Below are 24843 nucleotides of genomic sequence, written 5' to 3' on the forward strand. Positions count from 1 at the left end.
GATGATTCGTCCTCGAGGTGTAACTTTGATTACTGCTAACCAATTTATACCTGAATCTCTCATCCGAGGGTATGGAAGGAAGCTAACTTGGTCTGCTTGTGAAGCTAAGATGAAAGGCTCGAATTTGTTGTACCTTCGTCCACCGTTGACATCAACTACACCGAATTTGTTAGACCGAACACCTCTGTTGACGACGGGGTCGAACCATTCACATTTGAAGAGGACGCATTTCAGCTTCAGTATCCCTGGAAATTCGACTTCAATAATCTCCGTCAAGATCCCGTAGAAATCTGTTTCCCCTTTCACACATATTCCATAGTTACTGGTCGCCCGTTGTCTACCATAGTCATATGTATGAAAAGTATAGCCTCGTGTGAAATACATCTGTGATGTGGTGACCTTTACAAGTGGAGATTGAATTACTTCGTGTAACCACTTAGGATAATCTGCATCGTCGTCGTCATAATCAACCTGCAAAAATAAAGAGAATGTTAATGAAATACAGATAATGTATGAAATTTTTTTAGTTAATACCTGATTCCGCAACCACTTAATGAAGTGTTGATCTTTCCTTTTGTCTACGTCACTTGTGGATATACCAGGAAATGTTTCTTCGACTTGAGAAACAAATAGGCTGTAAAATCACATTTTATAGGAATGAATCTCTCGCAATTATACAATTAATTATACTTATATGTGTTTCGAAGTGTCAATATATGTTACCTTTCAAAATAACGAATCAATGGATCTTCGCAATTGAGTAGAATATAGGTGTGTGCACTATGAGCGTCTTGTTCACTCGACCACCAAACCTCTTTAGACTTCCCACCGAGTCGCCCAATCTGGCTAAAGATGTCTGGAACACCAGCAACTGCATATGTTGGCGCAACACCACCATCATCATATCTTCTTGGAGCTCTTCTCCGTGTACGTACTTTTGACGCAAAGTAGTACGATGTGAAGTGAGAAACTTCTTCCGTCAAACTTCCAGCAATTATAGAACCTTCAACTTTGGCGAGGTTCTTTGCTTTTCCCTTCAAATATTTCATGGCTCGCTCATACTGATACATCCATCCGTAATGTACAGGTCCACGAAGCAATGCCTCATATGGGAGGTGGACAGCTAGATGCTCCATGACGTCAAAAAATCCGGGAGGAAATATCTTCTCCAAGTTGCACAATAAGATGGGAATGTTCTCCTGAAGCTGTTCCACAACTTCTTCTTTAAGAGTGCGTGTGCTCAGATCCCTGAAAAATGCTCCAATGCCTTTTATATTCAAAAAAAAATTAAACACATTGTTAGTCATATATTATTTTGTAAATTATTGTGATATAATACACTACGTACCTGCAAGTGCTTCATGTACGTTTGTTGGAAGTAGCTCCGCAAATGCAAAGGGCAGTAGTCGTTGCATAAATACATGACAATCATGACTCTTCATCCCGGAGAACTTTTGACCCTTTTCAACACATCTAGAGAGATTCGAAACATACCCATCGGGGAACTTCACTTCTGATGCCACCCAGTTGAACAACACCGACTTTTTTTCTGAAGATAATCTGAATATCGGAACGGGAACTTGTCCATTGCTTTTAATATGTAACTCGCTTCTTGAGCAAATATCCGGCAAGTCCAACCTCGATTTTATGTTGTCTTTTGTCTTCCCTGGGACATTCAATATTGTATTCATGATGTTCTCAAAGAAATTCTTCTCTATATGCATCACATCGAGGTTGTGGCGCAGAAGAAGATCCTTCCAATATGGCAACTCCCAAAATATACTCTTCTTGTGCCAGTTGTGATGAACACCGTAAGAATCTGGCATATTACGAGGGACATGCCAATTACCACCCCAACGAACTGTTTCGTTAGCTCCGTAGTAGTCGATTTGCGCTTCAATTTGTTCTCCAGTTAGATATGGAGGAGGAGTGTCTCTCACAACCCTTTTGTGCCTAAACAAATTCTTGTTTCTTCGGTAAGGATGGCCAATGGGAAGAAATCGACGGTGACAATCAAACCAACTTGTCTTCCTACCATTCTTCAGTTGAAACGCATCTGTCGTTCCATTACAATATGGACAAGCTAATCTCCCATGTGTAGTCCATCCAGACAACATCCCATAGGCAGGAAAATCACTTATGGTCCACAAAAGCATCGCTCGCATCGTAAAATTCGTCTTCGTTGAACAGTCATACGTCCTCACCCCTGTTGACCACAAATCCTTCAACTCTTTTATCAGTGGTTGTAGGAAAACATCCAGGGACCTTTTTGGATGGTTCGGACCAGGTATTAATATGGTCAAGAATAGTAACTCCCGTTGCATGCACATCTCCGGTGGCAGGTTGTATGGAGTAAGAAAGACTGGCCACAATGAATATTGTCTCCCTGACATTCCGAACGGACTAAATCCATCTGTGCATAATCCGAGATACACATTCCGGATATTGCTAGCGAAATCTGGATGTACTTTGTTGAAATGTTTCCAGGCTCTTGCATCTGATGGATGAGTCATCTCACCATCCGTCTGAGTATGCTCGGCATGCCATCTCATCTTTCCAGCAGTCTGCTCTGATTGATACAATCTTTTCAATCTATCTGTAATTGGTAGGTACCACATCCTTTGGTACGGTACCCTATTACGTCCCCGTCCTTGCGGCTTGAATCGTGGCTTCTTGCAGAATCGACATTCTTCTAGCTTCTCATCATCTCCCCAATAGATCATGCAGTTGTCGATGCAAACATCTATCATCTCCGAAGGCAACCCAAGACTATAAACCAGTTTCTGAATCTCATAATAAGAATCAGCAGACACATTGTCTTCCGGCAAGTACTCTTTAAACAAGTCCGCCCATTCGTTCATGCAACTTTCAGGTAGATTGTGATCAGTTTTAATATTCATCATTCTAGCAGCTAACGACAATTTAGAGAGACCTTCTCTACAACCACTGTAAAGTGGTTGATTCGCCGCGTTTAACATTTCGTAAAACTTTTTTGCATCTATATTAGGTTCTTCATCTTCATCATGAGCTACGAATGCATCAGCTACCATATCATGAACCCTATCATAATCTACCATCTCTTCCTGATGGTAACTATGTTCATTATGCAAATGATGATCAACCGGTTTTTTTTCCTGAAAATTGTTATTACTACTACTTGCTTCATTCTGATCATAATTAAAACCCTCTCCATGTTGAAACCAGATATAGTAATTTGCCGTGTAACCTCTATTTATTAAATGCTTCCAAACATTTTCACGATTTGCCAGTTTCGAATTGTTGCATTTCCGACAAGGACAGAACATCTTACCACTTTCTTGGGCGAGCGGTGTTGAATCTGCTTGATGCATAAATGTCTCCAGACCCGCAAGGTATTCTTTCGTCACTCTCCCGTTAGCATCTCTATGCATATACATCCACTTCCGCAACTCGTAAATAGTCCCGGAGCCAGCCATTTTTTTTCTTTCACGTTTTTTGTTGTTGGTGTGTTTAAAATGATGTTCAAACATCCATATTTATAGGAAAATTCGAATCTGGTAGTTGTAATTTTGCTATGAATTTATGACGAAAATCAATTAGGTGGGCAAAAAAAACGTGTAACGCCTATAAAGTTGGTGGATTCAAAAATTTCCTCGCTAAATACACGTAAACTATTACCTCGTAAATACCACGCAAAGTTTACGTCGTATTTACGAGGAAATAGTTTTTCCTCGTAAAATACTCGTAAAATTACATCCACGTTACGACGAAACAGTTTTGTCGTTACGTTACGAGGAAATAACGATGACTTTAGTTTTTCACGTAAATTCGTCGTAAACTCGACGCAAACTTACGAGGATTGTTTTTCCTCGTTAATTTTCGTAGTTAACCATGTGTTTTTTTGTAGTGTTACCGTTTTTCTATTGGTATCATTACAAAAAAAAACCATATTAGGTTTATGTAAAATTCAAATATATCTTCTCTTAAACAAGTTAAACTTGCTAAGCTCTCACTAAAGAGAAAATATTATGAGAACGAAAAAATACAAGTCAGAATTTCACTATTTTCAAAAAAATAATTTTAAATAAATGAAATTTTCCAAAAAACAATTAACAAAAAAAAGTATTTATATTTACATTAGTTAACCATAAATTCTTAATATACGACAAAATTACATACACTAACTTTCAAAAATAATTATGTCAAAATAAAGTTAAAATCAATTTCTCAAAACCAAAAAGGGTTAAAATCAGTTTAAAATGACTAAAAAGTACCAAGAAGAAATTAACTAAATATCTAGGTTAAGTTTTTGAAAATTAAATTTTAAAAGTGTTGACATTCTTAAAAAAACATATATGTCAATATAAAATAGAAATAAGCTTAAATATGTTTTAAAAACAAAATTATAAGATAAACATTTATGAATTAATAAGTTGTTTAGAGCTGCTTTTGATTCTCAGAAAATCGCATTTACATTTTTTAATTGTTACCTTCAATCTATCAATATACCATTAGATTTTTCCATCATTATTTATAAGAATTTTGGTCAGAACATCACCAATTAATGCATTGAGAATTTTTTACAATTAAAAAAAAAAATCTAAATTACTTCTTCGTACTCCAACACCTTCGTAAGCTTAAGAATAGTGGAAATAAGTTTCTACTGTGATATATGTAGATCCTAAAATCTACACTAAGAAGTTGATAGTGATCGGGAGTTCAATCTAGGGAAGAAATAACATGGGCAACGATATCTTTAGAACACAACGATGTAATCAAGTATGAGTCGACAAGAATGGAATATATTCGCAGGTCGAATATCATAGGGATATCGGGATTAAGAAGGATCGTGATTGAACTCGGGATCGAGCTGCCTACGTACCCGTCAAGGGATCAAGTTTAAACATAGTTCGATTATAATCATCTCGAAAAATATGTCGGTTTCTTCGGTCATGGGCGAGACCTCGACTTCGTCGGTCCCGAGCTCGATGTTTGCTTCAAGCTCTCTTGTCTTGAATAATTAGTAGTTAGTGTACGATTGATAAGTTATCGAACTGCATATGATCTCTTTATATCGATCTTGTCGTATGAAGATAAGGTCGATCATTAACATGATACGAGGGTCGTTATCGTCATGGATTCTTGTTTTCACAATTACAAAGATGTGTTTACGTCGTGAGATGATTATTGGGAATCTCATCTCTCTCGTTCTTCTTAAACCATAAAGAAATGGATGACTTGTTTAATCATTAAACAGAGATATAATGATTCTATCATGTGTTGGTGGAAGAAGATGTCGATCTTGCCGAGACCGAAGTCTCTCCACCTCTTCGTCAGTCTTTATTCTTTTGTTTTCATCCTTTTTGTCTTTGTTTCGTCCCCAGAGAAGATGCATTCTTCGTTAGATCCAAGGCCTCTTTTATATGAGAGCAAGGTTGCTGCAAGAAGCTAGTAATATGGCTAATAATTTGTTGCACATGCTCCACCTTTCTAGCTACGACCTATTCTTTATTGATCACTCTCCGATATATAAGGAGAATGATTCTCTTTGTTCTTTGACTTATTCATACTCAAAGAACCTCGGGCTCTATGGGCCGACTTCGGGTTACGAGTTCTCATGGGCCTGTCTAAGCTCAACTCGAAGTCGTCGTTAGCCGGTTTCTTATCATTTTGGCGGGAAGGATTTAGTGCTAAATTCTGGTCCAACAATATACAAACAATATTCCAAAGTTATAACTTTTTTAAATTTACCAGTGACTAATATATCTGCATATGTCTAATGCAATCTATCAAAAGTACTATTATGTAGTAACTAAATATGGAATCGTTCATCCTGAAATCTACTATATATTTCACATTTTTATAGCAAATAATTATTTACAAAAAAATAAATACCAAAAAGGTTACTGAAAATAAATTATGGCTTCAAAACTTAAAGAATTACTGAATCATTTTATTGGTCATCAAAATTTACAGATTTAAATATTAGAAATTATTACACATTTATAAAATTATATATTTATATGAAATAAAGGTTATTTACCTATATTTCAAAAAAATAATTTAAATTCAATCAGATGATCTATAAAAAATATATAATATACATACTATAATAGAAAACATTTTTATTTTATTAAATGTAGAGTATTATAAATTTTAAGAAAGATTTAAACATGATTACTAAAAGTTTAATAGAAAAATTTAATATGTTAACGTAAATTAATGATATTTCAAACAAATAAAATATTTCGTAACAAATAAATGACATAATATTTAAAAAACAAACTTAATTTTTTAAAAAAATCTAAGGTTTAAGTTATATTTAACATTAATATCATATAATTTTATAGACAAACGACAGATACGCGCGGTAAAATCTCTAATAAATATTAAAAGGACTTTTGGAGCAGTTATCAAAATCACCTCTATAAAAAAATTAAATCACATTTAGAATCTAATCAAAGTTACTTCATAAACAAACTGTCAAATTGGAAAATTCTCAGCAACGTCTAAGAAATTTAGTGAGCCTAAATAGCTTGAAGAACAAGGTATAGATGCAAAAGTTTCTTTATTTCCCATTTATATATATCTTTCTACACCCAGTATGTACAGCATCATTATCATCATAACAAATCAGAATCAGAAGAGACACACTATAACGAAAGATAAAAAAGGACAACTACATCATCTACTCATACATTAAAATCCCTAGCCTCTATGATCTCTCCTATTCCTTTCATACTCAAGATCATCAGTAGGAAGCTCAAACCGACAAACCGGGCATGTGTTCTTCATCTCTAGCCAAGGTAGTATACACTCTCCATGATAGTAATGCCAACAAGGAAGCCTAGAAACTTTCTCCTTCACCACAAAATCACCAATGCAGATCGCGCAAGCAATGTTCCCGCTGCTCAGTTCCTCAGAGGTGATCTCCACAACAGGAAGCTCATCAACAACCCTTTTGGACGCGGGAGGACTTGCCATGACCGAAGGCTCTTGATCGAATGGTTGCACAAAAACATCAAAGTAATCTACATGGTCGTCACCACCGGGTTCAGGAAAAATAGCTAGAATGTCTTCGTAAGTCACATCCATAATAGAACTGCCTTCAAAAACGCCCATCATGAAATCGTCTAGAGCTTCTTCGTTAAAATCTTCAAGTAGAGCATAGTTGTTAACAGGTAACGCCAATTCATCTCCTTCCTCCACATGACTAGTAGGTTGGACAGGATCTAATTCCCAATCGAGTACTTCGTCATCAGCCATCAACATGCCTTCTTCCTCCTCCGCGCAAAAGAGCTCTTCAATAAGATCCGTACCAGCTTCGACCCGACCCGAATCAGTTTCCTTATCCCCTGTAACCGAATCACACCGTATCTGACCCGACCCAGCCCCGGACCCGATTCCGAGCCTTAAATCAATCTCCCCATCCTCCTCCATGTCTACACCACGCGAGACACGTTGCATCTGATTCCGCCCGGCCGTCTCGATCTCGTGCGACTCTCTACCGAAGAAATCGATGAAGGAGTTCTCCAGATTCGATTCCGAATCCATAGGGGACGATCCAGACTCTGAGAAACGGGGATATGGATTGGTTTCTCTCTGAGGCAAGCCGGCGGATAAGTTCATGGCAGATCGAGAAGCCTCCGCATTGGTTGAGCTACCACCACCACCACCACGTCCACCGTCTTCTTCGACGTTAATTGGAAAACCGAAGAGTTTCGCCATTGCTCTGAGAGAGAAGAGAGTTCAAACTATTTTGTGAGAATGGACCAAAAATATTCGTAAATATTACCACTCAAGGATTATATGATTTTACGACGGTGTATCGTATCTTATTTATATGTTTGGGCCAATTTTGCGGTGTAAAAAACAGTCAAATAAATAATAAATTTACACATTTTTACCAAAAAAAAAGTACCAACTCTTCGTCAATGAATTTGTATTGACTATGCTAAATTAGATGTATTTTTAATTAATATTAATTTTCATTTAACCGACATTTATGTTTTTCGCAGAAATTAATTACGACGGTATACTTGGACCAATATTAGGGTGAGAAAACAGTCAAATAAATAATAAACTTACACATTTTTACCGAAAAAAGGTATGAATTCTTCGTCAATGAATTTGTATTGACTGAGCTAAATTAGATGTATTTTAATCAATATTAATTTTTACTTAATCGACATTTATTTTATTCACAGAAATTAATTATGACGATGTATTTTATATGTTTGGACTAAATTGGCCCGAGAAAACACGGTCAAAAATATATTGAATTTACACACTTTTACCAAAAAAAAGTACGAACTCTTCGTCAATTCAAAAAAACATATGAATTTGTATTGACTGAGCTAAATTAGGTGTATTTTTTAATCAATATTAATTTTCACTTAACCGGCATTTATTTTGCTCGCATAAATCAATTATGACGGTGTATCTTATATGTTAAGGCCAATATTGGGCAGAGAAAACACGGTCAAATAAATACTGAACTTACATATTTTTACCAAAAAAAGGTACGAACTCTTCGTCAATCCAAAAAACATATAAATTTTTGTTGACTGAGCTAAATTAGGTGTATTTTTAATCAATATTAATTTTCATTTAACCGACATTTATTTTGTTTACAGAAATCATTTTTGGGCCAATATTAGGCCCAAAAAACACGGTCAAATAAATATTGAACTTACACATTTTTACCAAAAAAAAGATACGAAATCTTCGTCAATTCAAAAAAATATATGAATTTGTATTGACTGAGCTAAATTAGGTGTATTTTTTAATCAATATTAATTTTCACTTAACCGGCATTTATTTTGTTCGAATAAATCAATTATGACGGTGTATCTTATATGCTAAGGCCAATATTATGCCGAGAAAACACGGTCAAATAAATACTGAACTTACACATTTTTACCAAAAAAAATGGTACGAACTCTTCGTCAATCCAAAAAACATATAAATTTTTGTTGACTGAGCTAAATTAGGTGTATTTTTAATCAATATTAATTTTCACTTAACCGACATTTATTTTGTTTACAGAAATCATTTTTGGGCCAATATTAGGCCGGAAAAACACGGTCAAATAAATATTGAACTTACACATTTTTACCAAAAAAAGGTACGAAATAATCGTCAATTCAAAAAAACATATGAATTTGTATTGACTAAGCTAAATTAGGTGTATTTTTAATCAATGTTAATTTTTACTTTACCGACATTTATTTTGTTCGGATAAATCAATTATGACGGTTTATCTTATATGTTTGGGCTAATATTGGGCCGAGAAAACACGGTCAAATAAATAGTGAACTTACACACTTTTACCAAAAAAAAGGTATGGACTCTTCGTCAATCCAAAAAACGTATAATTTTTTGTTGACAGAGCTAAATTAGGTGTATTTTTAATCAATATTAATTTTCACTTAACCGACATTTATTTTGTTAACATAAATCAATTATGACGGGGTATCTTATATGTTTGGACCAATATTATGCCGAGAAAACACAGTCAAATAAATACTGAACTTATACACTTTTACCAAAAAAGGTACGAACTCTTCGTCAATCCAAAAAACATATGAATTTGTGTTGCATGAGCTAAATTTGGTGTGTTTTTAATTAATATTAATTTTCACTTAACCGACATTTATTTTTTTCACAGAAATCAAGTATGACGGTGTATCTTATATGTTTGGACCAATATTGGGCCGAGAAAACGGTCAAATAAATACTGAACTTACATTCTTTTACCAAAAAAATGTACAAACTCTTCGTCAATCCAAAAAAAATATGAATTTGTGTTGACTAAGCTAAATTAAGTGTATTTTAATCAATATTAATTTTCACTTAACAGACATTTATTTTGTTCACATAAATCAATTATGACGGTTTATCTTATATGTTTGGACCAATATTGGGCCGAGAAAACGGTCAAATAAATACTGAACTTACACACTTCTACCCAAAAAAAGGTATGAACTCTTCATCAATTAAAAAAAGGTATGAACTCTTTAGTCAATATTAATTTTCACTTAACCGACATTTATTTTGTTGATAGAAATAAAACGATGTCGTTTTACTAAAATATTAAAAAAACTAACAAAATTCACTATAAAATAGTGAGCTTACGTTTTTTTACTAAAAAACGTGAATGTTTCACTGATCCAAAAGATATAACTTGTTTTCAGTTCGGATTTTGGATTCTTGGTTTATATATAACTAGTATCACCCGCCGTGCTAATGCACGGATCAATTTTACAAACTTTTAATTTTTTTTGAACATGTTACTGACTTTAATTTTTTTTTGAACATGTTATAATCTTCAATAAGAATTCAGAACTAAATTATTTTATGTCAAAATCATTTCTGAACCTGAATAACAATGGTGCCTTCAAATTTAAAGAGAGAGGTTGAAAATAGGAGGGCTTAAACAATAATTTTGATATTAAATGGTTTACATGTTTGCCATATTTTTCAATATTATTGAGATTAAAATTTTGAATTTTTTTTAAAGTAAAAATTTTGATTTTTAATCTTACTTATTTTAGTTTTTATCCACATTGCCTATTTTTTTCTAAGATTAAAATTTACAAATCTACCTTGTTTTATAAAAAACGTTTTCTTGAATTATTATTTAAAGGGTTTGGGAAAAGTGTTTATCTAAAACATTAATTATTTTCTGTTTTTAGATAGTTATCACAACAACATAGGAAAATTGTAAAAGAAAACTTATGAAATTTCAAAAAAAAAAAAAAATTTATTTTTTTCAAAATTAATTACAGAAAATGATTAGAAAATTAACTTTAAGAAATTGCAAAGACTAAAAAAAAGGTAAAGAAGGTTATTGTTTACCTAAATTTTGAATGGTCAAGCCTTCTGCATCCTTCACCAACTCAGAACATTTCTCTTCATTTCTTCAACAATACAAAGATTGATGCTCAATCTTTTACACAGATTGCAACATAAGTTTAATATAAGCAGGTTATGAAACTTAGTGAGAAATCCTTCATACAAAAATAATCCATGCGATGAATGATAAAAAAAATCAAATTAATGTAGAAAGAAAGAAAATATGAAGATGCCCGTCAGAACGATGACCGGTTTGTAGAAAATTTTATTTGTTGAAATGATTTTATAGTTCGGTGCACAAAAAAGATGATTTTGAAGTTTATTCAGATTAGCCTAATCAGTTTACTTGAAAAAAAAAGGGATCATGGCTATAATTGAGGAATACGGTTTAGATATATGCAACTTTTTGTTCTTTCTTTACTCGATACATACAGCTTTATTTTTCATCTATACTCGACACATGCAGCTTTATTTTTCATCTAAGGAAAATATAATTGTATCAATAATACATTTAATTTTGCTTTTAAAATTAATTTGAAGCAAAAATCATATGTCAGAATTTGATTGGTCATGTGACTTGTGATTTAGTATATAAGAGATTTGTCTTGGCCAAAATAAATTTATATTTTTGGATCAATGGAATTTTATGCTTTTTAGTAAAAATGTGTAATTTTAATATTTTCATGGTGAATTTTATTAGTTTTTTTTTCAGTTTAGCAAAATAACGCCGTTTTGATTTCCGTTGGCTAAATGAAATTTAATGTTGACTAAAATAGTATCTAATTTGGCTCAGTCAACGCAGTTCCATATGTTTTTTTTTTTGGATTAACGTAGAGTTCATGTATTTTTTCTTTGACAAAAATATGTAAGTTCAATATTTATTTGAGTTTTTTCTCATATTAGGCCATGTAATAGCTGCAGCAATTAAACAGGTTCGGACATTAAAAAATGTCTAACGCAGTTGCCGGGTTTCGAACATAAATCACCTAGTTGACCGATGGGAATATTTATTTATTTGTTGCGCACGATCTGATACTCTGATAGTAGCCGAGACTGTCTCTGTTCGGATTCAGTGGTTTAAAGATAGTATGAGACTACTAAATAAGATTAAAAAATCGATATTTAAAAGTTCAATATGTGTGCTTTGAACAAAAACGCAGAACATGATGAATAGTGTTTCAAATGAAAAAAAAAAGAAGCAAATCTTTTGCAGTTCAAAATCTAAAATTTCTGTGTAAACATTAACCTCTATGATGACGAGGCAATAACCTCTGTAATCTTCTGGCGTTTCATCTCTGGCTCATCCTCAACGACATCTTCTTTCTCCTCTTCTTCTTCTTCTTCAGCTCCTGCTGCTTCCTTGTGGCCATTGAGATGACCGTTCACAGCTTCATGACCAATAAGCGACACGTGTTTGCTTGTGATTTGACGACCAGCCCTCACCTTTGGTCCCCAATGCTTCTCTGGATTCGGCAGAAACCTCGCTACTTTCTTCACCTGTGCTTTGCTTAGTGAACCAACGTGGCGCGAAAAGTCAGCCTGCCCAAAAGAAAAACATTGTTTTAAGATTATAATTTAATCGAGCATTATAACAATGGCAAAACGAAAGAAGAACCTGATGAGACGGTTCTTTAGACAGAATCACACTCCCAGGATGGTCAGGTGACTGCGCCTTCACAGGATGATTCTTCACCTATAAAACCAAAACAGTTTTAATCAGTATCACTGGCCAAGAACACAGTTAAAAAGCTTAGTTTTACCCAGCAACGCATGATGTCCCAGATAATCTCCATAGGAGCATCAGTTTTAATCCCGAGAGGGTTCACATGTGACCCGGAGACACGGTACTTCGCATTGATCACCGCTGATCTAAACATAGCAGCTGAAGGCGAAGTACATTTCAGCGTTGCAGCGAGATTGTGAAGGCTCAAAAAGAGCGGAACATCTGGCAGTTCCTCTGAGATTGTGGTAAGCATAGAGCATATTTTGTCGTAAGCAGGATATCTATCTTTCATGGACTTAACACCGTTCAGTATCGAAGTCACCCATTCTTGATCATGCATTGGAGCAGACCATATCGGCCCACCCATGTTGTATTTCTTCCCACAGTGAGTGCAGTCCTGAGGAACAACGGGACCAAGTCCTGCTTGATACCTCACACTGTTATGCTGCAACAAAAAGAGGATTATAAATAAAGTCGAGTTTCAGAAACTAAGTACGCAAAAGAGACAGACATGAAACCTTAGGGAGAGATCTTCCAACGGATTGAAGATGAAAGGAGTCACAACCAATGCATTGATAGACGTAAGAGAGCTTTAGTGGAGTGTTCTTCATTGCACTCGCCGAACTGCATTTTATAAAAGGTTAAAATCTTTTGCTTGTTTCTAGCTGAGGGAAGTGTTTGTTGAGAAGAGAGACTTACGTGTAGATACGGACGAAAACACGGGCGTAGAAATCAATTTGGACTGATAGCACAGGAACGATATACCGCTTGTAGCGGTTAGCATGGCTCTGCCAATCAAACAATATACTAAAGTCAATAGATCGAAAATAAGGAGCTTTTAGAGAAGAAATAGTAAAACAATTACCTCAATGCTAGCGAGGAGGATCCGCAAGGCCATCTCGTGACAATATTTGCCTTTCAGTGGATAGGAACCATATCTAATAATGGACATGTTTAAGAAATTAAAGACAAAATCATATAGTATTTGTCTTGAGAATAAGGTAATATATACTTACTTGGAATAGCAAACCTCACCATTAGCACCACACAACACTGCCATGTCAGTTGCTGTACACATGAGCAACCCACCATCGGCAACTGATTGAACAGCTGAATCAAGGAAGATAGACGGCGCACCATATGGATCAAGATCAACCTAAGACATCAATTAACCAAAAAATTAACACAATAAGACAGTCAATTAGATGAAGAAACTTTCAGTTTTTCTTTTTACTAAATGAGCAAAAGAAAATTGGAGGCATACCACATCAAATTCTTTTGGGTTGGTGAGCATATGGACACGAGCATCAGTGAGATGTGACTCGACCTTTGAAGTAGACATCAAGCCATTGAACTTTATGTTTCTCTGGCAAGCTTCAACCGATGCTTTTATAGAAAAAAAAAAGGATAATACTTTATTATTCTGAGAAATTAAAATAAAAGTTTTAAAACGTCTTCACAAGCACAGATGTTGGGAGAAAACAAGTACCTGGGTCATTATCTAAAGCCACAACTTGACCAATTCCTTCAACTTCACGAGCGTATCTCAAAGCCCGCAACCCGGAAGCTGACAGAGCCTACAATGTTAAGACCGTTATCTAACAGGAAAGCACAACTAAACAAAGTACAGTTATTACAATCATAAAGGAAAGAAAAGAGGTAGTACACCTCAAGGACTCTTGGCGGCTTGAGTTCCCTTCGGGCCGGTTCATACGTGGTCTTGGCAGCTTCCTTCGATCCATCCTTAGATGATGCCTCATGTTCTTCTCCGTTAGTTTTACCATTATCCTCACCGTTTTCAGTAGGAGCTCCTTCCTTGGAAACTTCAGAGACATCCTTTTCAACCACTTTACCAGAAGATCTAGCTCTTTTGGATAACATCGCATCATGCTCTTGCTTGCGTTTGGATATAAACGCCCTCAGGACAGCAATGGACATGTCCCTATTATTCACCTAACCATAACACCACAATCAATAAGTCCACCTCACAAAAAAAAAATATTCCTTTTAGTTTCTCCCAAACACAACGATGAAACTAACACATAACATGCTAACTACTTAGTAACAATTAGAAGCAAAAGCACTAAACTTGCAATCTCAAACGAAAGAAAAGCCCCAAAAGCTAATAACTTGATCAATCCTGAGATTGCCCTTGATTCAATCCAATCAATTATCATTGCAGAAAATTAAAACCAATTAGAAACAGAGGAAGAAGGCAAAGAACATGAAACCTGAGCTTTGTTGAAGAAGACTTTGTTCTTCTTGTGCATTAGAACCTCAGCTTCTCCTTCCTTGATAACTGTATAATCATTTAGATCTGTTGTCTCCATTGCTGATCTCAGACTCTTCTCTTTAGGGACAGAGGATTCAGGAACTGAATTAGCAACGCGAATCTGTAATAACCCGAACGGCGAATCAAAAATGTTGAAGAGATGTCGACAACACTTGCCGGCTTGTCTGAATGAGGATAGACGAAACGCTATCGCTTCTTCTTTCGGTTGCAGTTTCAGAGAGAGAGTGAGAGAGTGACGGAGTAAACAACCAAAGTTTTTAAACCCTACAAGGCCATAGGAGATTTTGCGATTTTCCTTTAATTTTTTTTGTTGGGATGAAATTGATTATATCGAAACGTACGGGGTGCAAATAAAAATAGTTAGAAAATAAAGGAATCAATACAAAAAAGGAAAATATAATGGCCTAAACAGGGAACGAACCTGTGACCTTCGCGTTATTAGCACGACGCTCTAACCAACTGAGCTAATAGGCCACTTGTGTTGACAAAAATAAAACAATAAAATTTAAAGGAGAGGACAAATAACATAAAGATAATAAAAGAAGTGGCCTATACAGGGATCGAACCTGTGACCTTCGCGTTATTAGCACGACGCTCTAACCAACTGAGCTAATAGGCCACTTGTAGTAAACGGTGTTGACAAACAAAACTAAAGGAACAAAATTTAAAAAGAGGACAAATAACATAAAGATAAAAATAAAGTGGCCTATACAGGGATCGAACCTGTGACCTTCGCGTTATTAGCACGACGCTCTAACCAACTGAGCTAATAGGCCAGCTTGCTAAATTCTATGCTACAAACTATTTATAAGAGCTTTTCGACTTCAGGATATCATTATCAAGGTACGGATGAGAGAAGAGAAGAGGTGAGGAAAGGGAAGAAGAAGAGAGAGAGAGAGAGAATGCAGAGCTTAACATCAAACGAAGTTGCGGGCTTCGCAGTAGGGGCTCTGCTTCTCGGCGCCACCATCGCTGCTCCAAAAGTTGATGCTTTCATTGCCGCTGCTCAGAGAAGGTAACAAGTATCATTATCTCATTTCCTCAATCAATTCATGTTCTGTGTGATTAGCCATGTCATAAAGTATCAGACTTTGGATGTGAATTGTTTTGCTTGTTATGTCTTATTGACGTATGAGATGATGTAGACGAATCGATGATGCTTGTAGTAACTGCGTATAGTGGGGTTTTGATTGTTTTTTTATTTTATTTTCTCAGTTTGCTGAACATGTGAAAATGGTAAAACTTTAGGAGTTTCTTTGTGATAAATTGTTTGATATCTACCAAAAGGATAGATTCCGACATCAAAAAGCCTCTGTTGGGTTATGTCTTTTGTCTTTCACTTTCTTCCAAGTTCTCTCCACTGTTAAAAAGTAATAATTTTCTTGAAATTCTGCAGTCCTCACTGAAAAAGTTTTGAAATCTTCAGGTATTGAATGATAGCTTCATGTTCAAAGGATTAAACTGTTATGATTATGAGTTTATGATTATAGATTCTGAAAAGAAAAGAAAAATAAACTGACTTTTGTAATGGAGAGAGACTGTGTAGGCATTGGTGGTCTTATAACTGAATTCTCCAAGAAATGTGATATAGGCTGCAACTGTCCTATAGCTGAATGAAACTAGACTTGTTCTTGAATCTATTATCCATACAATCCTATGTTTCTGAAAAGAAAAAAACAACTTTTGCAGGTCTCTTGGGATGTGCACGAAGTGTGGAGATGTAAAGAATGTAGCCTGTGGTCGCTGCAAAGGGACAGGGACGATCAAGTCAGGAGGTATCTTTGGATTCGGTGAGCCAGACCCATCATCAAACGCCAGATCAGCCACTTGCGATAATTGCAAAGGCAGAGGTTGTTTCCCTTGCCCTGAGTGCTCAAAGTCTTGACACCTTTTTTGGTTATTCAATAGATTGCCTCAAGACTTCAAAAAAAAAAACTACTTGTTTCTTTTTCGTGACCTTGTGATATATATGTAATCAGTCCACTGGTAATGTTGATGTTGAAACATGTCTTTAGTCTAAATTCGTTTGAAAAGTATGTTATTCCAGTTTCTTTATCAGATTGGCAGTTTGATCAGCTGAACCGGATGTTGGTGTATTATTGATTTTGTTACTCTTAACCGGGTCTTGTAGTCCCTAAACCGGATAAATCCATTAATCATGAGCTCCTCTTCTCCTATCCTTCTGTAAGCAACAGTAGCTAGGTGCATATTAGGATTAGTGACTTCTTTTTCTTTAACCAAAAAAAAAACTCAAACCAACATTTGAAGACGAAGAAAGATGATTGGTTGAAAACTACTAATAAATTGAAATTTTTACACTTAGACGTACTTTTTCCTTCTTCCATGACATATTTCTCTCATGTCCGGTACTTTATTAGATTCAAATGATTCAACTAACCCAAAAATACAAACTAGTTTAGTTACTTTTTTAACTCATATTTCCTTTTATTTTATTTCTTTTACTTATCTCCACCATAACCCACTGGTTCATCTCTCTCCTCTTCAGAACCCTAATGTGCTTCCACCGCAACTCAAGAATTAAATCTTCTCCATCGTCTAGTTAATCTCAGATCTGTGATTTCTTCCTTTTCTCGTTGCGGGACATGTAACGTCGAAGCATCTTTCCTCCGTCTAGATGAAGCCACAAATCGCGCGCCCTTAATTTGCTTCAATCTTCAAGAACCACCGCCGTTAAGATATCATCTTAAGGCTACACTCCCCACCTTCCCGCCGTAACACAAGTCCTTCATGACGTTTTGCTCCAACTCACTCAATGTAATGCCATCACGGAACGAGACCATGCGAGACATCTGTGTTTTGTCTACCACAAAATTCCAGTTTCTTTCGTCTCGACAGATCCATTCACCTGCCATGGCCATACAATGCTCGTCCATCTCTTGACCACAAGTAATTAACCATACAATGCTTGTCCATCTCTTGACCACAAGAAACTTGCGAGACATCTGCGTTTGCGTTTTGTCTACGATAAAATCCCAGTTTCCTTCGTCTCGACAGACTCATTCACCTGCCATGACCATACAATGCTCGTCCATCTCTTGACCACAAGTAATCAACCATAAAATGATTGTCCATTTCTTGACCACACGAAACTAACGACTCGTTACTCCCTCACTTTAACATTAACTAGAAAGAAAATCTTTATCTGGGAGAAAGGACATTTTAGGGAGAGAAAAAACAAAAACAAATCCAATAGTACACCTCAAGTATAAAGTGCTTAAAAATGTAAAGGACCAACACAAAGTATCCTTCTACGCAACTCTCTCTGATAAATTTGATCAAACGTGTGAAAGAAAGCAATTATTTCTAATAACTTAAAAAAACTAACCCATTTCTCTCTCTTCTTTCTCCCGTCCATCTCTAAAAGTAAAAAGCTAACCCCTTTTCGTCTTGCTCCGGCGTCGGAGGCATCGGTGTTGCCGGTGTACGTTAGCTCCGGCGTCGGATGCGTCTCCTCCTCATCCTCTCCTTTTTTCTTTGCTTTAGTCACTTGTCTCTTCTCTTCTCTGATATGTGAAATCTCTGGTATGGCTTTGAAGTTGGAACCCTAGATCCTCCCGGGGGTGATAGATCCAGTGGTTATAGCTTGATCTGGAGATGAATTGAGGCGGTGAGGGTTGCAAGTCGATTGGAGTCGGCTTTTGAAGGTGGAGACACGACATATCTGTTTTTCCTTTTCTAGATTTGGGTGTTGTCTCCGGCAGTGGTGGCGCGTGAGTGACGATACAGGCTCTCTCCTCCGGTCTTCGTCTTGTTTCTCTTTTCCGAAGGTTTCCTTCGTTGTGGAGAGGAGTCTATCGGCGTTCATGTATGTCGAAGCTTGGTGTCTTGTTTCGGTTTATGGACTTGCTGGTGCTCAAGGGAGATGGTGGTCGCGCACTATCGGCGCGTTCTCAGTGGTGTGTGGTGGTTGTGAGTCATCTCACCCCTGTGATTTCGTGTGCATCTTAAGGTCTAGAGTTTTGTGTTGTCGTCTATGGCAGAGGAAATTCATTCCGGCGGTTGCTCTCCTTTTGCTCGTGCTCCTCATGGTTTAGACTTCACAATGGTCCTTCCTTTTCGCGCAAGGCGTGGATGCTTCTTTTTCCTGATTCGTTACTTCGTCTCGTTCTCCAGCGGGGGTTGAAGTCTGAATCGCAAAGGTTGAGTGGATAAGGTTCTCTTGTCCTTCTCAAGTTGTCGTGAAGCTTCTCTGGTTGAGTTAGACTGGTTTGTTTTGTGGCTTGGAGGCTTGTGTAGAGAATGATCATCCCACTGTCAGGGATTCCTCTTGGATGGTCTGGCAGATTGTTCTCTGTCTTCTTTTGCAGGTTTAGAAGTCATCGTGTTCCTAAATTTCCACCATTGCGACATATCTTTGTTCGGTGGGTGGGTGTGTTTGTGGCTTTGGCTATGGCAGGATCCATTCACCTTCCCGTTGGTTTTGCGAGGTTAGGTGGCTGCGTTGGTATGCTTTCTCATCTCTCATTCCACTCGGGCTAGTGCTTAATGTCAGTGTTGAAAGCAAGCTTGAAGCGATCATCAGAGACTAGCTACTCTGTCGATGACACAAGAAGACCGGCATCCGAGGCAACAAGGTAAACCTCACCCTTTATGTGGTTATCATCGGTGGCAGAGAACGACTAATGATTTCTGAAGACAGCAGAGCGCTCTAGCGGAACGTGTCGGTATGGTGGGCGAACGAAGCTAGTGTCGTAATGTTAGATTTAGAAAATTTTGTTCAAATCAAGCTTGTAATCGACACTTGAATTCCCGTTCTTTCGGGCTAATTTATAAAATGTAAATTAAAAAAAAAAAAGCAATTATTTCTAGTCAATTTTAAGAATTAATAGTTTAATACTAACGTATTTCTAAATTAAATTATGTAAGGGTAAAGAATATAAATAACGAAGACAAGTATAGATACCCAGGACCTCGTAGTCTAGTGGTACTACCTCCTTGGGGAGGGGAGGTCGGCTGTTCGACTCGCGTGGAGGGGGAGGCGTGTCCAGGGCCCGTGAAAAGGTACAGACAAAGGCTGGTGCCGGGCGTATGTGGTGGGCCGCAAGGCTAACACCTGGTTAAAAAAAAAAAAAAAAAAAGACAAGTATAGATAAGTCACTGTTAAAAAGGAGGATTTGCCTCAGCGATCGCGCTTCCGATAAAAGTCCAATTCAATCATAATACGACACGTGTCCGTCAGACCACATCACCCATCTTGTTACTGTTAAGATCTCTTTCCTACTGTCTTTTTACTTTTACCCTCTGTAAATCCGTACGGACTTCCCATGTCACCTGAAGGTTTCTCTACAACAGTAAAAAATGGAGTTCTTTAAACATTTCAATGGCGTGATTTAATATCCTTATTGAATAAAACTTCATGAATCCATATATATTTCAAGCAATTAGCAATTGCAATCCAGACATACATATTCCACTCTTTGGAATAATAACCTTTAACAAAAGACGCGTACACTTCATTTAATTGACGTTTTGGAACTTTGACAGGGACTATATATATAATTAAGGAGAAAATATAATATAGAAAAGCCATATGTATATTATGTCCTCTTGTTAAAATTTAGCTTCGTCACCGCAAAACCATATATGTATATTATATTCTGTCCTCTTGTTAGAATTTAGCTCCATTACCGACATATTATCACAGAGTTTCTAGTGTTGTATTAGAACTTTAGAAGATGCATGCATTGATATAATGTTCATATATACATGAAAATTAACCTCAATTTTTTTTTGAAAATACTTAAAGACCAAGACTTTCATGCTATGTAGTTAAAGATGAATGACAATCCGCACTTGATATATAATTTTACAAAAGCGTCATGATAAATGTGCACTAGCTAGCATAAGCTATGGTAAAAATCGTGCTAATTAAGAAGTAAAATAAGCAAATATTACTTGCATATCCATGCAATTTCACACAGGAATCTTGAATATGCACTGCATGTCATAGTATGACTTCTGAAGTGTACTGCGACGGCTTGAGCTTGCCTACAATACGATTATTTGCTAGTTTACTTTCCAAAGCTCGCATTTTTCTATCTATCTTGTTCTTGGCCTAAACGAGTCTAATAACTAAAACTCTTCCAAACAACTTTTTATTCCCAAGTTTTTACCCGGTCGTAGGCTCGCTCGCAACTTCATAATCATAACTTGAAAACAAAAGTAAAGCATAAGTGCGCAAGTTGTAGTAGATATGAATATGATGCGCGTGATATTGTGAATATACCTTTAATTTTTTTGTTTTCCAAACTAATGCAGTAAATGAAAGCAACGTATCATATCATTTTCTGGTTGTTTTCAGAAGCAGCAGAAAAACATCTACTACCTTAAAATGGGTTTTCACGTGTCGATTTCTTATTGGATATGACTATTCTTCATTTATAAATTAAGTTTAAACCATCAAGTAACAACAAATGACAGTAAATTTGTAAACATATTTTCCTAGCTAGTATCTCTTTATACATACGTATTTAGTCACCACGTAAGAGTGTAACTTCAATTTATATACACACATATATTATACATGCATCGACCACGAGTATGTATAAACTATACCAATTTTCTTAACATATATTAAAAACTTGACTCATAGATGTGATAATCGACCTTTAGGCCGCATGTGTTTAGTTACGAGTCAAACATCATAAGTGATACGTTTTCTAAAAAGGTTGTTTCATCACATTTAACAAAACATAAACTATTTGTTATTATGATATAAACATAGAGTTCTTAAGAAAACATATGTTTAGATATTTTTGTATAATGTCAGGCATATACACCTAAAATAGTAGACAGCATACATATATGCATATAGACATGAATTCTACCTGAAGAGAAGCACACATAGATTTTTTTCTAAATTAAATAAACTTACAACTCCAAAATATTCCCTACAAGTTAAAAATTACCAATTAATATGGTAATAAATTGATAGGGATGGTAAAAACTAAAAACTGAACAAAGTAAACCACGCGCCTACAGAGAGCGAGTGGGATATAGCAAGAGAGATGGCTTGAAATGAAAACACACCAAACCCTAACCTCAGCTTCACAAGTTTCTTATCTTCTACTCCCACTAGATTCTATTCTACAAAAGAAACTTCAATTAGGCTCACAACCACCTCCACACACTTCCAAGAACAAAGAACCCTGAACTCAAAAGTTTCTTTCTTCTTCTTCTACCTTACAGTTTCTTGTTCTTGAAAATTAGGGTTAGTTTTCTTTTTTTCCCTTAAATCTATTCTCTAGACCTTAAAGATCAGATCTTTACTCAGAAAAAGAGATACCCGACTCATGTTTTTGTGTGTCTGAACATAGATAAGACATCACATATCGATATATATATTTGTGTGTGTAAAAGAGGAAACAAAAAAAAATGGGAAGGGGCAGAGTAGAGCTGAAGAGAATAGAGAACAAAATCAACAGGCAGGTAACGTTTGCAAAACGTAGGAACGGTCTGTTGAAGAAAGCTTACGAGTTGTCTATTCTTTGCGATGCTGAGGTGGCTCTCATCATCTTCTCCAACCGTGGCAAGCTCTATGAGTTTTGCAGCTCCTCAAAGTAATATAAATCTCTCTCTCTCTCTCTTCAACTTTTTTTATTTTCGGTTTTTGATAGATCTGAGCATAGATCTTTGTCTGATCGAACTTGTTTGTTTGGATAGAGATCACACGATCTTGATGTCTATGAAAGTGTTGAGCTTTATTAGATTTCTTGATTCGTATTATTATGACATCTTGAAATTTAAGATCTGATCTCTTTTTTTTTGTTATATTAAATACAAATATTAATTAGCTCATGAGAAGAGTTTGCAATCAATTTATGTTTTATATAAATATACATATATATATATATGTGTGTGTGTGATTAGAAACTTAAAAGTTGGAAACACAGATTTCTATGGAAATAAGGATCCAACGTAGAATGATAATATATGGTTCCATGCATTAACTGGCTGTCATTAGTTCATACTTTATGGTGGTTAAAACTTAAAACGTGTGTGTATCTATGAAAGTTCTTTTCTTAAAAAAATTGTTTTCTTTCGTTTTGTGTGTATATGTTTTATATGTTAAAATGGTCTAATTACATTAAGGGATAACAAATATATAATTGTCGAAATTATTATTTCCATGTGTGGATCGCAGAACTCAAAAGAAGAAAAAAAATCCATGTTAATTAGTACATATGAGAATAATCTTTAAATTTGATAGGAAAAATCTTGATTAAAAAGTTAAGAGCTCAAAGTATGTGGATATTATAGAGACAAGCTAGCTAACGTGTCTGATTATTGATGATGAGTTGGGTTTGTGTCATATTCTGTCAAGTATATGATCTTCTTCTTGGTTTATATATTTTTATTGATTAAAAATCCATATAGTATTTATAAATCCAAATAAAATATGCAAATCCGGAGGTTTTTCTTATGATTTGAATCTTTGTATTTTTAACTAAAAAATCCAAACAAATCCATTATAAAATCAAATATATTAGTAAATCCGTACGATTGAATAACACTTGATTTGATACAAAATTTATGTATCATTAAACCAATAACACATGATTTTAATACAGATTTAAAAATCATAGAACCAATAACACTAGATTTAATTCGGATTTTCAAATCCATTAAAATACAACAACCAATAACCACTATTTGATTACAAAATTCTTATCCTCTTAATTAACTTGTGTGGTTTTCGTTTCAGCATGATCAAGACACTGGAACGGTACCAGAAATGCAGTTATGGTTCTATTGAAGTCAACAACAAACCTGCCAAAGAACTTGAGGTGTGCTCTTTATATTTATTTAGGTGTTTATATCATATCATTTCAACAAAGATCCTTATGTTTTTCCTTGGGAGTTTCAGAATAGCTACAGAGAGTATCTGAAGCTTAAGGGAAGGTATGAGAGCCTTCAGCGCCAACAAAGGTAGAGATCTCTCTCTCTCTATCTATCTTTATATACACACATGTCATTCATATTAGTGTATTTGTGTTGGTGCAAGGAATCTTCTTGGGGAGGATTTAGGACCTCTCAACTCAAAGGAACTAGAGCAGCTTGAGCGTCAACTAGATGGATCTCTCAAGCAAGTTCGCTCCATCAAGGTCATATCCATAAAGCTATTTATAGACATTGAATGATTCAAATGAGATTTGTGTAGTGAAATTAATGTTTTTTTTTTGTTTCATTATGACTACTATTGCAGACACAGTACATGCTTGACCAGCTCTCTGATCTTCAAAGCAAAGAGCAAATGTTGCTTGAAACCAATAGAGCTTTGGCAATAAAGGTAAATGCATTTTGATGAATTAGATCCTGTTACTGGTATCAATATATTTCACAGCCTTTGAAGTTATTAACATTTTGGTGTAAAAAATGTAATTAGCTGGATGATATGATTGGTGTGAGAAGTCATCATATGGGAGGGGGAGGAGGAGGAGGATGGGAAGGCAATGAACAGAATGTTTCGTACGAGCATCATCACCAAGCTCAGCCGCAAGGACTATTCCAGCCTCTTGAATGCAATCCTACTCTGCAGATAGGGTAAATGCATGCTTGTCTACTTCGCTTGTCTTTGTTTGAGATTCTTTAGTTTTTTGGTATTAAGAGGACCATATAATTTACGTTGGTGGTATGATGATGATGATAACAGGTATGACAATCCAGTAGGCTCGGAGCAGATAACTGCAACAACACAAGCTCAGGCGCAGCCAGGAAACGGTTACATCCCAGGCTGGATGCTCTGAGTGTCACATTCTGAGAGTCAATGTGATCAACCTCACCAAACAAAAGATCTGTTTTAAATAATAATAGTAGTATAGAACACAAGACTTGAATTTATATATATATATAAGTGGCTATGTATAATGTCCTAAGGATCTGCAGGACCTAAGTGTCTTTTGGGAAACCTTGCTACATTTAAGGATTGAAAATGTGTGGAACTTGTTTTACCATTAGACTTGGTTAATTA

The 24843-nt window shown here is 35.7% G+C and overlaps 4 protein-coding genes and 3 non-coding genes across 7 annotated transcripts; 2 read left to right on the top strand and 5 right to left on the bottom strand.

The window, feature by feature from the left end:
- Nucleotides 1-6530: 6530 nt before the first annotated feature.
- Nucleotides 6531-8762, bottom strand: BNAC09G42030D. The gene has a single exon (XM_013865418.3). It carries the CDS (start codon nucleotides 7705-7707, stop codon nucleotides 6688-6690), a length of 1020 nt encoding a protein of 339 aa, XP_013720872.1. The 5' UTR covers nucleotides 7708-8762; the 3' UTR covers nucleotides 6531-6687.
- Nucleotides 8763-11938: 3176 nt separating this feature from the next.
- LOC106424644 (probable tRNA (guanine(26)-N(2))-dimethyltransferase 1) lies at nucleotides 11939-15118 on the bottom strand. Its single transcript, XM_013865404.3, has 11 exons — nucleotides 14791-15118; nucleotides 14228-14512; nucleotides 14049-14136; nucleotides 13824-13945; nucleotides 13576-13715; nucleotides 13425-13497; nucleotides 13259-13347; nucleotides 13078-13183; nucleotides 12597-13004; nucleotides 12452-12529; nucleotides 11939-12375 (listed from the first exon to the last, which is right to left on the bottom strand). The coding sequence occupies exons 1-11, from the start codon at nucleotides 14887-14889 to the stop codon at nucleotides 12085-12087; spliced, it is 1779 nt and encodes a 592-aa protein (XP_013720858.1). The 5' UTR covers nucleotides 14890-15118; the 3' UTR covers nucleotides 11939-12084.
- Nucleotides 15119-15252: 134 nt separating this feature from the next.
- Nucleotides 15253-15326, bottom strand: TRNAI-AAU. The gene has a single exon. It is a non-coding gene; the product is annotated as a tRNA-Ile (tRNA).
- A 71-nt stretch (nucleotides 15327-15397) lies between these two features.
- Nucleotides 15398-15471, bottom strand: TRNAI-AAU. Its single transcript has one exon. It is a non-coding gene; the product is annotated as a tRNA-Ile (tRNA).
- An 83-nt stretch (nucleotides 15472-15554) lies between these two features.
- Nucleotides 15555-15628, bottom strand: TRNAI-AAU. The gene has a single exon. It is a non-coding gene; the product is annotated as a tRNA-Ile (tRNA).
- Nucleotides 15629-15680: 52 nt separating this feature from the next.
- Nucleotides 15681-16970, top strand: BNAC09G42050D. Its single transcript, XM_013865424.3, has 2 exons — nucleotides 15681-15867; nucleotides 16542-16970. The coding sequence occupies exons 1-2, from the start codon at nucleotides 15755-15757 to the stop codon at nucleotides 16735-16737; spliced, it is 309 nt and encodes a 102-aa protein (XP_013720878.1). The 5' UTR covers nucleotides 15681-15754; the 3' UTR covers nucleotides 16738-16970.
- A 4961-nt stretch (nucleotides 16971-21931) lies between these two features.
- LOC106424775 (developmental protein SEPALLATA 1) lies at nucleotides 21932-24826 on the top strand. Its single transcript, XM_013865524.3, has 7 exons — nucleotides 21932-22432; nucleotides 23578-23659; nucleotides 23740-23801; nucleotides 23878-23977; nucleotides 24079-24162; nucleotides 24259-24416; nucleotides 24526-24826. The coding sequence occupies exons 1-7, from the start codon at nucleotides 22248-22250 to the stop codon at nucleotides 24617-24619; spliced, it is 765 nt and encodes a 254-aa protein (XP_013720978.1). The 5' UTR covers nucleotides 21932-22247; the 3' UTR covers nucleotides 24620-24826.
- Nucleotides 24827-24843: the final 17 nt, after the last annotated feature.

This window comes from Brassica napus, chromosome C9, assembly GCF_020379485.1.
Source record: "Brassica napus cultivar Da-Ae chromosome C9, Da-Ae, whole genome shotgun sequence".
Taxonomy (NCBI): domain Eukaryota; kingdom Viridiplantae; phylum Streptophyta; class Magnoliopsida; order Brassicales; family Brassicaceae; genus Brassica; species Brassica napus.

Excerpts from the sequence above, each read along its gene's own strand:
- BNAC09G42050D (XM_013865424.3), top strand. The coding sequence starts at position 15,755 with ATGCAGAGCTTAACATCAAACGAAGTTGCGGGCTTCGCAGTAGGGGCT. Across the intron at positions 15,868-16,541 it reads ATTGCCGCTGCTCAGAGAAG|GTCTCTTGGGATGTGCACGA; the intron begins GTAACAAGTATC and ends CAACTTTTGCAG.
- LOC106424775 (XM_013865524.3), top strand. The coding sequence starts at position 22,248 with ATGGGAAGGGGCAGAGTAGAGCTGAAGAGAATAGAGAACAAAATCAAC. Across the intron at positions 22,433-23,577 it reads GAGTTTTGCAGCTCCTCAAA|CATGATCAAGACACTGGAAC; the intron begins GTAATATAAATC and ends TTTTCGTTTCAG. Across the intron at positions 23,660-23,739 it reads AACCTGCCAAAGAACTTGAG|AATAGCTACAGAGAGTATCT; the intron begins GTGTGCTCTTTA and ends TGGGAGTTTCAG.
- LOC106424644 (XM_013865404.3), bottom strand. The coding sequence starts at position 14,889 with ATGGAGACAACAGATCTAAATGATTATACAGTTATCAAGGAAGGAGAA. Across the intron at positions 13,716-13,823 it reads ACCCAAAAGAATTTGATGTG|GTTGATCTTGATCCATATGG; the intron begins GTATGCCTCCAA and ends TTGATGTCTTAG. Across the intron at positions 12,530-12,596 it reads GGGACATCATGCGTTGCTGG|GTGAAGAATCATCCTGTGAA; the intron begins GTAAAACTAAGC and ends TTGGTTTTATAG.
- BNAC09G42030D (XM_013865418.3), bottom strand. The coding sequence starts at position 7,707 with ATGGCGAAACTCTTCGGTTTTCCAATTAACGTCGAAGAAGACGGTGGA.